This window comes from Chelonia mydas, chromosome 14 (genome assembly GCF_015237465.2).
Source record: "Chelonia mydas isolate rCheMyd1 chromosome 14, rCheMyd1.pri.v2, whole genome shotgun sequence".
Lineage (NCBI taxonomy): Eukaryota > Metazoa > Chordata > Testudines > Cheloniidae > Chelonia > Chelonia mydas.
The window spans coordinates 39,818,811-39,830,831 of record NC_051254.2 but is presented as its reverse complement, the minus strand read 5'-3'; the positions used below and the strand labels follow the sequence as shown (position 1 = coordinate 39,830,831).

Here is a 12,021-nt window from a genome sequence, read left to right as displayed (position 1 = left end):
TGTGTTGGGCTTGAGCTGACAGCTAGGTAGGCACAAGGAGATGTCCCAGAGACAGGCTGAGGTGTCCATTTGGCCAGCGGGAGATGGGGCTGGTGCAGAGAGGCAAATGGGTGAGTTGTCAGCATCCAGAGGGGAGTTGAATTTGTGTTTACAGAGGAGACAACCCAGAGAGGAGGGGCAGAGGGAGAAGAGAACAGAAGAGGGAGGCTGGCCATAAATCATGTCACATTTACTGGTGTTTTTTTTTGTTTTTCAAGACCTCCCCCTTCCTTGTAACACATTGTTACACCGAAACAAACCAGTAAGGACCCGCCCCGCCCCGTCTGTTTATATACTATTTCGTCAGCCCCAGGGGACCAAGGACAGAGCCTGTGGAAGGGCCCCGGAGAGCTGGCAGGAGGGGGAAGCAGCGATCGGAGGGCAGAGGGAGGACAAGGTTTCAGGAGGAGGGCGGGCAGGCCAGGGAGGGCGAGGACTGAGCCCCGATCGGAGCTTTGCCCGGGGCCGGGCGGGACGCCGCTGGGGCACCCGGCCAGCCCGGGAGAGAGGGGGAAGGTTTGTGGGGAGCGGAGCGGCCGGGAGTCGAGGGGTTACGTGGAGGCGGGGCTGAGGGCGGGGATCGGCCGCTGTTGTGACATCTGGGCACTGACGTTTCCGCTGTTCAGACCCACGTGGAAACGAAGCGGGCGCGGCGGTCACAGGGAAGCCGGTCGCTCTTCGGTCGCTCTGTGGCTGCGAACTCACCCGGCGGGATCCGGCTGCGAGCCCGCCTGGCTGGTGGGACCTCAGCTGCTTCCCCTGGCTGCGGCGCCGGGCGCTCTTCCCGCGGGTGAGACGCTCCGGGTCCCAGGGGTCCCTGCCCGGGCCGCGGGTGGGTGGGTGCTGCTGGCTGCTGGGCGGTGGCTCACTCGCTGCGCGGCGGGGTTTGCGGGCTGGTTCCAGCCACTGCCGGGCTGGGGCGAGGGGGGACCGCGGGCCCGAATGCGGGGGGGGCTCGGGCGGGAGCCCGGAGGGGGAGGGGCTGGGGACCGAATGGGCAGGGGGAGGGCTCGGGGCTGGGGCCCGAATGGGGAGGAGGAGGGGCCGGGGACCGGAGGGCTCGGGGCCGGGGCCCGAAGGGGTGTCGGGGCTCGGACTCGGGGCTGGGGACCACATGGGGGGCGGTGCTCGGGCGGTGCCTGGGGACCGCATGGGGGGGGGCAGCGCGGCGGCGGGGGCCGGTCCTTGGCCGAAGGGCGGGGATTCTGGGCCAAAGGGGGGCGATTTGGGGGGCGGGCCCCGGGCCGAAGGGCGGGGGGGGGGGTCGGGAGAGCCCCCCTCCCCCGGAAGGGAAAGGAGGGGCTGGGCAGAGGAGCGCAGGACGCTGGTTCAAGTCCTTCCCTTCAAGGAGGGGGCTGGGCCAGGGACAGGGCTGTTTTGAGCCCCATCCCCTCCCCTTCTGATGTCCGACTCACACTTACTTCTAGGAGGATTGTGTGTGTGAGGAGGGTCTTCTCCCCCACCCCCCAGCTGGGTGCCTGTCACGGCTGGGCGGGGCCTGTAGTAGATCAGGTCTCTGAGGCCCTGGGGGGCGGAGGGGCCGATGGGAGTTAAGGGGGTTTAATCATCATGGCACCGCCTCTGGCACGGGGTTGGGCTGCTGGGCAGGCAACCAGAAACCACAAATCGCCTCCCCCACCTCTGACCTGTCCTGCTGGGTCCGTCTCGGTTTCAGATCGGCTGGAGAGTCTGGAGCAGGGACGGGGAGCCAGGGCCAGGGCCTCTGCCTCGGCTTTGCTGCTGCCAAATCGGACCCACTCAGGCCGAGAGGAGCCGACCCCAGCCCAGCGCCTGCAGCAGCGTCTGTGGCCTGAGTGTCGCTGAGAGAGACGATGGGGCCAGCAGCTGGGGCTGCTGAGAGCGAAGAGCCGCTGCAGGAGTTGTGTGTTAACGGCAGTGGACACCGGGAGACTGGAGGGAACCCAGGTAATGGGGCATCTCTGCCTGGGAGCAGGCTGGAGAGAGACACTGAGACTGCCCGGGGTGCTGGAAGGGGGCATGGCCCTCCCACTTTTTGTCACTGGCCCCGCCCCTCCCCCTCCTCTTCCCCCTGAGGTCCCCCCCACCCCCCTCTGGCTGGCAGCTGGGAGTCCAGGCAGTTGCAGGGAGCCGTGGATGACCCTCCACTTGCCTGGGGTGGGGGGCCGAGAGCAGCCCCTGCTCTGTATCCCTCCCCCCAGGCTCCCTGCCCAGAGCAGGGGGAGGGTCTGTAGTTCCCCACAGCTGCGGCTCTTACTATGGCCCGGCTGCTGCTCTGAGGCCCTGCTACCCAGCCAGAGCCAGATCTTGGTAACAGCCCCAGGGCAGCTCTGGGGAGCCATGGACCCTCCATCTGCCCTTGGGGGTAGGAGGGTCTGCCTGACCCTCCGGGCTCCTCTCCCAGAGCGTCTGAGGGAAGGAGCAATCGACAGAATGGGGCATGTTCCAGGGCAGCTCCAGCCCCGGTGCTGTCAGTGAGCCGTGTCCTCCCAGCCCTGCCTGACGGGTCTTTCTGTTTCAGACCCTCCTTGTAACTGCCAGAAAAGTCTGACCTGTGGAGTTGTGGTTGCACTGATAGTTGTATCCTCTGCTTTGATCGCTGTCATCATTGCTCTGGCAGGTGAGTTCCCAGCTTCCGCCCTGCTCCCTTCCCCTCCAGCTACGATCTCTGTGCATCCCATTGCCCCGGGACCTACCACGCTCACTCTCTCCTCCCGGCCTGTCTGGCTTCTGCCCCTGGGACAGAGGATTCCTGGGGGATGTTCCTCCCCGACCCTCCTCCTGCTCCCTCCCAGACCCCTGCACCTGGGCACTCTCTGTGTTGGGACAATCTGACTGACATTAGCCCCCCAGCCCATCTCGGAGCACTTTGGGTCCAAGTCACCTTTGCCATGTGCCGTGAAGCAGTCCCTGACCAGGGTGTCCAGTGGGACAGGGTGCAGTGCAACCCTGAGCCCTTTGCCTTCACTGTGTTGCTCTGAGGTTACCAGCCTGGCCTTCCTGGATCTTCAGGTCACGCCTGTGGCCTGGCGGCAGGTACTGCCGTGTTATTGAAAGGAGCCGTAGAGCTCAGTCTAGACCCCTCCATCAGTGCAGTGTGGAAACCCCCCAGTCGCTGAGCTTGGCCAGGAAGGGTCCCTTAGCACCATTCACTCCCCCGGGCTGCCCAGACAGCGTGTGCTCGTGCAGAGGGCATCTGTTTGCCGTGAACATGAACCCTGCTGCATCCCCCCGTCGTCTGGGGCAGGGGGTGCTGGAGACTGTCGGGGGTGGGATTTCTCTGTTGCCCTGGGATCTGATCACTGGGCCCTAGGAGGGTTTAGCAGCTGGCAGAGGGGATTGAATCCAGGGGGTGTTTGGCCTGATGTAACTGCGTCACTGTGATTATACTGGTGCAGATTGCTCTGATACAGATGGGCCCTGAATCCCAGCTCCCTGCTGTAATGGCAGGCTGTTGCAATGGGCAGCATTGGCTCTCGCTGTGTAAGGTGGGAATCTGTGAGCTTAGGGTTGGTTACACACCTGCAGGTGCAGGGAGCTCTGCAGAACATGTGGCATCTGACCTGGAGATGGATGGTGGAGACAGCCTGTACCATCAACTGTTAGTCACTGACTTCTCTGCTCAGTTCAGTAGGGGAGGGGTGTGGGCTACCGTGCACTGGACAGTTAAATCTACAGGGTCAGACATGCCTTGTGCGTGAGGTGAACACATGCTCGTTTTCTGATCCCCGCTGCCACGTTTCCTAACTCTTCCTGACTTAGAGTGTCTGTTCCTCGCTGAGCGCCAGCAACATGGGAAAGCTTGAAAACCAGCTACCGAGTTACTGTGGTGCAAACAAAAGTGATATGCTCAAAAGTGTCTGGAGGGGTTTGAGTCCGATTCCTCTCAACTAGACAGGCCTTTCAAATCCTCTTTGGTCTCACTTATGGGTGACCCCACTGCTGCTCTGTCATGGCTCTGAAAGGGTTACACTGCCATGAGGGCTTCCAGAACGTGCCTTTCTTGCTGCTGTGTTTGGGGAAAGAAAAGTCTGCAGGTAGGAGGTGAATTAAATTCCATCATTCCTGGCCCACAGTGCAACAGGTCACTTCCCGTGGCTGTGGTGTCTGGCGCCCCCTTGTGGCTTTCATGTCGCTGAGTGAAAGTTCCCACGTTCTTCTCAGTTGTTCACCGGCTGTTTGTTGCGAGGTTGAACGTCCAGCTGTTGATCTTGTGCCTGGGGTGAAATGCTCTGAGCTGTGTCAGTCCCTCCCCGGCTGGGAGTGTCCCTGGAATCCTTCTTGCCAGGCAAATTTACTGTGACAAACGTCTGTCTCCGTCCCCCTGCGTCTGATTGCCGTGGACCAGCCCCAGCTGGGGGTCCCAGCAGGCTTGGCAAGCCGGGCAATTGACTGCCTGTTTGGCCGCAGTCAAATGCTCCAGCAAGAGCCCTGGGGGCAGGAGGCAGCCTGCCTTTCGGATTGCGTCTGGGAGCCTCGCTGGTGTTTTTCAGAACTTGGTTTCAGTGTTTCGCCTTTGCTTTCTGAGTTAAAATAACTCAGTGAGGTACATTTTTTAAAAAAAATTCGGTAGATCCATATCAAGCTAAAGCTACTGGAGACAATGACGTCTTGCTCTTTTTTGTTACTGTTCTGATAAATTGGTATTTTAAAATATCTGACCACTATCTGACACATTTGACTGGTCAATTGACCAATTTTTGTACCAGTCAAATGCCCAATTCTAGGTGCAACTCTTACCCTCCGTGTGACTGTCTCATTCTCAGTGCTGGCATCTAAGCTTTCATCAGCTGATCTGTGCCCCCCTGCTGGACCCTCGTGCCCGGACGGCTGGATGGGATACCGAGGGAAATGCTACTATTTCTCAGAGACGGAAGGGAGCTGGACCGACAGCCAGAGCCGCTGCTCTGCACCGGGGGCCTCCCTGGCTGGGATCGACAGCGAGCAGGAAATGGTGAGAGACTCTCGAATTGCCAGACACTGATCTTGGCTCAGCGGCGGCTGCTGCAGCAGGACCTGGACTCTGCCCCTGTGGGACAAGGAGCAGCTCAGAGCCCTCCCCTGCTGGGAGGCCGGAGTGAATGAACTTCCAGCTGCTGAACGCCAGCCCTGGCTGGGCCCAGGGCCCTACTGTCTGTGTGTGATCACAGGGATTGGCCTTTCTCCACTGCCCCCCTCCCCAGATAGGGAGACAGCTCCTGTCTAGGGCAGGGCTGGCTGAGGCATCTCCTGGCTGCGGGAGTGGGACGGAGAACCCAGCCAGTGCTCCTGTTGTGGGGACGGGAAAGGAGCAGCCAGCTGAGGGGGGGGGCGGAGGGGATCCTCTCACATTGACCCCTCCCACTTCAGCTTGACTCGCTCCCCCCTCCTGCCTTGCTGTGGTGAGTGGGGGCTGCTCTGTGAGAAGACGTCTCTGCAGAGAGCTCAGACTCAGCAGCTGCCCCCAGCCCAGGGCGACTTGGGGTGTGGGTGACTGGGAGCACCGGGGTGGGGCTGCTCTGTACTGGGGGAGGATTAATACTGCCTGGGTAATCTTGTACTTTGGAAAAAGGAGGGGAAACACCCCCCCCCCCCCCGGCCGAAAATAAACTGAGCACCCTTCAATATGGGGGGAGGGATAGCTCAGTGGTTTGAGCATTGGCCTGCTAAACCCAGGGTTGTGAGTTCAGTTCTTGAGGGGGCCATTTAGGGATATGGGGCAAACATCTGTTGGATGATTTAATTGGGGACGGGGATGGGACTAGAAGATCTCCTGAGGTCCCTTCCAACCCTGATATTCTATGAATATGCGACTGGGATTCTCTGCAGCACAGAGCCCTGGAGGGGCGGTGGGGGGAACACGGGAGCTGGGGCTGATACCTGCTGTTCCTCGGCTTTCTTTAAGGCGTTCCTGCTGCGCCATAAGGATTTTCGTGACCACTGGATCGGCCTCCGGAGGGAGCAGGGTCAGCCCTGGAAATGGGCCAACGGCACCGAATTCAAGGACCTGTGAGTCTCTCTCACCCCTCTGGACTAATTCCCTGGGCTTGGGGATTCTGGTGTCCGAGCTGTTTGAGTTCAGGCAGATCCACCATTCAGTGCTGGTGAAACAACCAGCCACGACCCTGGTCCGTTCGCGTCCTGCGTGTATCGGAGACCGACGGGAGCCGGCGTGTCCCTGAGCTCTCGGCTCCTCCCCGCAGCACGGTGCTGGGCCGGAGACAGAGCCCGCCATAGCCAGAGGGGCCCTCGCAGCGCGCTGGGATTTCAGCTGGGACACTCGCTGTTCTCCCCCAGCCCTCTTCCGCAAGGTCCCTGGGGTGTCTGACCCCCCCCGGGGAAAGGAGGCAGCAGGGAGCTCAGGTTAACAGAGGCTGCTAGAGAGGGCAGCAGGCCGAGCACTGCATGGGAGGTGCAGGTCCCGCTGCGGATTGCAGCCGGCAGGTTTGAGTGACTTGGCTGGTGAGGCCTCTGAATCCGCAGCAAGGCACCGATGTTAAAGGAGCCTGCGGTTCACAGGTGCTGGACGCCCGGGGCTCCCACTGGAATGGGGTACAGCAGTGATGGCTGCCCAGCCAACACCCCGCGATGGGTTTCAGTGGGCTCCAAGTGTGATCACAAAACCTTGAGCCCGGAGCAGGGTTTGAACCCCGGAATTCAGCGCTAGAAGCATGAGCCTCTGCCATAGGAGCGAAAGAATCCACTTCTTTAACTGAAAACCCGCCCTGATTGATAAAGCTCTTACGCAGACCAGCCATTAGAGGGGGATGGAGACCCTCCACTTCTCTAGTCTGGGTTACTTCAGTACTTTGAAAACTCAGGCTGTTATGGTGCTGGGTCAGTGCTCCCCAATGGACAGTCCCCACTCTGCTGTATTGGACCCAACCTTTGGATCCCACCTGCTTCCAACCTCACTGGGTCTGAATAGCCTCCAGACACTGTCCCGAGTTCGGGCCTCTGTAGCCCTCTCCTGGGGTACAGACTCCCTGTCTGGTTCCCTCCTTAGGATGTGGGACCCCGCAGATCAGCTGCTGTAGGACCCAAAACCAGGTCTGAACCCTCCCAAACCTCCCGAGAGGCATGTTGTCCCTAGAGCTCCACCCTCCACTCCAGATGAACTCTGGGAGGGACACGTGAGGGTTACAAACAAGGCACACATGCTTTCACAAAGGAACTTCTTCAGCACTCTTTTTCCCCCATCCCCAATGGAAAGCTCAAGAGTTGTAGATCAATGGAAAAGGAAACCCCTGAATGCAATTTCCTCTTTCAGTGTCATCTTGGTTCTGCTTCATGTGTTTCAAGGAGGCGAGATCCCTCCTGCCCCCCGCTTTTCCTGCTCGGTCGTCTGGTTCTGGTGACGGTCTGCCCCTCTTGTTAGAGGACCGGTCCCTTTTGACAATCAGTCTAAGAAATTCTCTCCATCCTGCTGGGGGTTTTCCATTCTCCAGCACCCCTGTGGGCTGCTCAGCCCAGAGGGTCACGAACAGTCAGCGGTTCTGCAAAGCCCCCTCTGTCCTGAGCTCTGCTCCTGAGGGGCTGGGAGCGTAGCTGCTCCGCACTCAGGCCTGCACTGTGGAGAACGGCTCCCCTGGCTGGGACCGGTGTGCAATGCCCGGCCTCTGCCTGACTGCAGCTCCCTGGCTTCTGTGTTGCAGGTTTCAGATAAGAGGAGGAGGTGACTGCGCGTATCTGAACGACGAGAAAGGGGTCAGCAGCTCACGGTGCTACATGGAAAGACGGTGGATCTGTAGCAAACCTGAGGTGTATGTGATGGGAAAAGAGACTGCACTGGAAGGGGGCTCGAAATGAGACTCCTAGAAATGACACTGATCCAACTCACACCTACTTGAACGAGCCAAGTCCCCATTCGTCAGCCTGGCCAGGATCTCAAAACCAGGCAGCGGGGCCCTCAAGCAATAAGTGTGTCTCGTTTAAACTGTGGATTCTTCGTATGTGCCTTTTGCTTTTGAGCCTTTAAACTCAGGGTCACATTGTCAAGCTTTTCTCTGCAGCTGAGAGGGAGTGATCTCATGAGAAGGAGACTCAGCCACACGCTGGGGAAATGAGAGAAGGGAAGGCCTTGTTCGCTTAGACTCCAGAACAGCATTTCTCAAATGCAGCCACCAGCTGATTGGTTTGCAGCCACAAGAGCCTCCAAAGTGCCCCAAGAATCGCTGAGATGTTAAGTATTAAAGGTGCCTTCTAAATGCCATAAATCCCAATGCGCGCTCCCTTTTAAATAGTACCATGCCGGCAGAGCTGAGCTACATGGGTGTGGTTTTCTTTCAAGTCACAAAGTGTATTCTTTGGCTAAGAACATAAGAACGGCCAGACTGGGTCAGAGCAAAGGTCCATCCAGCCCAGTATCCTGTCTGCCGACAGCGGCCAACGCCAGGTGCCCCAGAGGGAGTGAACCTAACAGGCAATGATCAAGTGATCTCTCTCCTGCCATCCATCTCCACCCTCTGACAAACAGAGGCTAGGGACACCATTCCTTACCCATCCTGGCTAATAGCCATTCATGGACTTAACCTCCATGAATTTATCCAGTTCTCTTTTAAACCCTGTTATAGTCCTAGCCTTCACAACCTCCTCAGGCAAGGAGTTCCAGAGGTTGACTGTGCGCTGTGTGAAGAAGAACTTCCTTTTATTTGTTTTAAACCTGGTGCCCATTAATTTCATTTGGTGGCCCCTAGTTCTTGTGTTATGGGAACAAGTAAATAGCTTTTCCTTAGTCACTTTCTCCGCACCACTCATGATTTTATAGACCGCTAACCACTGTGTTTACATCTCATGTTACTGTAGCTCTGTAAGTGGCTATGGGCCATCTCATTGCGTGGTGTTTGGGTAGGTTGCAATTGTTCATGGGCGGGGAGGTGAAAGTTAAAAATGTGACTGGGTATCAGAAAGTATTTCAAATAATCTAGTGCCAGAAACTGTCCTTGAATGTGACAGCAGGTGGCTCCTCTGGGACCTTCTGCGAAGAAAAGCAAAACATAGAAAGAAAAAGGAACACTTCAGCACCAGGGGGAAAGGCAGTTTCCTGTGTTTCTGAAGCCACCCGATTCTGTTTCTGAGCAAGTTGCAGTGTGAGAGAGAAATTCATCAAATTGAAATGTATGTCGTGCAACATCCCTACAGCACTCGTGCAAGGGAAGTTGAACCAAATTACCACAGTGAGTTTCAGAGGCGCAAGCTGTTAAATGATGCAAAAACCAAGCTGAAAAGACAACAGCAATGGCTCAGATTTTGTTGTTACTATTATCATTATTATTACTGGGCTAGGTTGATCGGGTTTTTTTGTCTGTGAAAGAAATTTTGGACGCATTGGCAGATACATTCTCTCATTATTATTTGGACTTCTCTTATGTAAAGCATTTTTAAATTTAGTTCAGAATTGTTGTACAGCCGTCCACCTTTGACCAAAAAAGCAAAAGAACAACAAAAAAAGACAAGACTGCGCAAAGCACTGGTTTGTTCTGTGTTTAGGTCCAGTAAAGATAGGACACAACTGTACCTTATATTTATTATTGAGTCTGCAAAAAATCCCTGTGTAAATATGCACATGTAATTTATTTATTTGTTTTTCCTACAGTTAGTTAAGTATTGTCAGAGCCGCATGCTGAGGCTGCCAAAAATTTGTGAGAACCCCGGCTCTAGAAAGTGTGAGGATTTGGTTTTCTATGTAACCATTACTTTCCAGTATTTATTCACTCTCGCTTGCATCTCTGTTCTTTGATAATAAACGCATTCCTGTTTTCTGTATATCTAAGTGCTGGGTTCTCAATAGAGTGGTTGGCCTGAATTGAATCTTACAAGCTGCTGTGGACCGCGCCTGTGGGATTAGAGTCTCAGTTCTGCATGTGCTCAGTGGAACGGGCTGAGCACTCCCGAGGGACGCTCAGAGGCTTTGGGGGTGTCTATCGCTAACCTGTACACAGAGAGCGAGGCCTGCAGGGGGCTGGAAGGTCGGGCTTGTGCTGCCAGGGGTGGTGGTTTGAGAGAGCTGACTCATGGCAGGCCTGGACAAGGCTCCCCCAAAGGTGCCTCGTTTGCCTGCTATGAATCGCTCAAACGGGCCCACGTCCCCGGCTCATTCCACCCCTGCACCCCCCAGGTACAACCCGCACAAGGCATTCTGCCAGGGGCGAGGAGAACACGTGAGCTTCTGCCCTTCTGTCCCATTCCTGCTGCTTGCCCAGAGCTAGGCTGCCTGCGATGGGTTTTCAGTGTTTGCTACTTTAAGGGGGTTTAGTGTGTGAGTGGATGCGGGAGGGGAAAAGAGAGTCGGAAAGTTGTATCCCGAGGGTTTAGGGAAGCATCAACCTCCACCGTCCCATGAAAGCCGTGGCAAATAACGTATGTGAGGTGGTGCAGGGTGGTGGTTCACGTTCCCCCGCGTATGTCAGCCTGTGATGCAAGGATGGGGGTGCACCAGACGTCTTTATTTTCCTTGCTCGCCTGGACCCAACCCCAGTGATGATAGGGGGGATTTCTGGTTGGCTGTATGGGGCCTGCTACCCAGCAGTGTCTTGAGCCCACTCCCGGTGAAAATTCTCACCCTTCGTCTCACAAATAGGGTGCAGGCCGTATCAGGCCATACTGGGGTTGGCATTAGCACCGCTCACCCCAGGGCCCTGGGCAGCAGACGGTTCAGATACTCAGTTGGTTTTAAGAGCCGTGGCAGGAGAGGGGAGGTAGGAGCCCCTTAAAACTATATTGGGCACAGACAGGCTCTTGAGAAGTTTGATTTGTCCCATGGCCCCTTCCCCCAAGGCCTCACCCTCGCGCCCCCTCTTCCTGCGCCCAGGGAGTCAGCACCCACAGCAGGTGTGTAAGACTAAGTGACGAGCGTGTGTGTGACAGAGGGGGGGGAGGGGTTAGATAATTTCTGTATTGATAAACGCAAGAGTTCAAAATGAGTTGGGCCTCAAAACCGTGAGACCCACTTAAAAATCATGAGACTTAAAATACTAAATGCTGAGTTTTTTATCTGCTGGTTTGTGAGCCTTTGGCGGTCATGGTGTGGAACCAGGAAGAGTAGTGTCGTCCCCATGGGGAGCCAGCAGGGCCGGGGCAGAGAAGGGTGTACAGTTCTGGGGGGGCGGGAGGGGGGCACGGCAGGGGGGCCCAGGCCCAGGTGAGTTCAGTTTCAACAGCTGGGGGTGGTGGTGCAGGGTATGGGGAGACTGAGGCACATGTGCCGGGCTGGGCTACCTACACTCAGAGCCCTGGGTATAAACAGAGAGACTCAGCCTAAGCAATTGCTTGGGGCCCCCAGCAGTTCAAGGGGGGGGGCCCTAGTCCCTTTTCTTATTATAAGAACTTGTCTGTTTTATTATTGGGGGAGGGGCCAAAAGGCAACTTGGGGGGAGGGAGAGGAAGGGATGGGGTGGGTCAGAGCCTCTCTGCAAGCTGGGGAGAGAGACAGAGAGAGAGAGACCAGACACACCCCCCCGCCCCCAGCGCCTGTCTTCCCACTTCCACATTGTAAGGTGGGGGGGGAGGAGCGAGGGGTCGGGCCCTCAGGGGAAAGGGTGGTGCAGGGGGCGGGGCCCCAGTTCCGGCTCCAGTGGTTCCCCTTCCCCCCCCCCCCAACACGCACACTTTTAGGTACTTCCACTGCCCCGGAAAGCCGAGTGTGGGGGGACCGGCACACAGGGCCCGCCGGGGAGGGGCTGCGGCTCGCCGAGAAGCGGAGCTTGGGCAGCGATCGGGCTGCTGCTGCCGCCCTCCCCAGCCAGGCTCTGCCCAGCAGCTGGCTATGGCCGCTTGCTCCCTGCCTGGGGCCTGGCTGCCCCGTCTCTGTGGCGCAATCGGTTAGCGCATTTGGCTGTTAACAGAAAGGTTGGTGGTTCGAGCCCACCCAGGGACGCGGAGCTGCTTTGGGGGGAGGGATAGCTCAGTGGTTTGAGCATTGGCCTGCTAAACCCAAGGTTGTAAGTTCAATCCTTGAGGGGGCCGTTTGGGATCTGGGGCAAAAAGCGGGGACTGGTCTTGCTTTGAGCAGGGGGTTGGACAAGA

At 57.3% G+C, this 12,021-nt stretch overlaps 2 protein-coding genes and 1 non-coding gene across 4 annotated transcripts in view; all 3 read left to right on the top strand.

Moving 5' to 3' along the window:
• LOC119567774 (C-type lectin domain family 2 member D) overlaps nt 1-12,021 on the top strand; it is a 55,097-nt gene that overhangs the window by 9,395 nt on the left and 33,681 nt on the right. The gene's annotated exons all lie outside the window — the stretch shown is intronic.
• LOC119567770 (C-type lectin domain family 2 member D) lies at nt 635-9,762 on the top strand. 2 transcript variants are annotated; one of them, XM_037915068.2, is made up of 6 exons: nt 635-829; nt 1,715-1,965; nt 2,540-2,638; nt 4,728-4,972; nt 5,903-6,006; nt 7,653-7,848. In XM_037915068.2, exons 2-6 carry the CDS (start codon nt 1,872-1,874, stop codon nt 7,804-7,806), a joined length of 696 nt encoding a protein of 231 aa, XP_037770996.1. In that variant the 5' UTR covers nt 635-829; nt 1,715-1,871; the 3' UTR covers nt 7,807-7,848. The 2 variants fall into 2 exon arrangements, with proteins under 2 accessions (XP_037770996.1, XP_037770997.1); XM_037915069.2 differs by having other exon boundaries at nt 644-829; nt 4,785-4,972; nt 7,653-9,762.
• On the top strand, nt 11,799-11,872 carry TRNAN-GUU. Its single transcript has one exon. It is a non-coding gene; the product is annotated as a tRNA-Asn (tRNA).

What these genes read in the sequence shown, in the direction of transcription:
- LOC119567770 (XM_037915068.2), top strand. Translation starts at nt 1,872, where the DNA reads ATGGGGCCAGCAGCTGGGGCTGCTGAGAGCGAAGAGCCGCTGCAGGAG. An exon ending in GGAGACTGGAGGGAACCCAG is followed by an intron (nt 1,966 to 2,539) that starts GTAATGGGGCAT and finishes TTTCTGTTTCAG; the next exon opens with ACCCTCCTTGTAACTGCCAG. An exon ending in TCGACAGCGAGCAGGAAATG is followed by an intron (nt 4,973 to 5,902) that starts GTGAGAGACTCT and finishes GCTTTCTTTAAG; the next exon opens with GCGTTCCTGCTGCGCCATAA.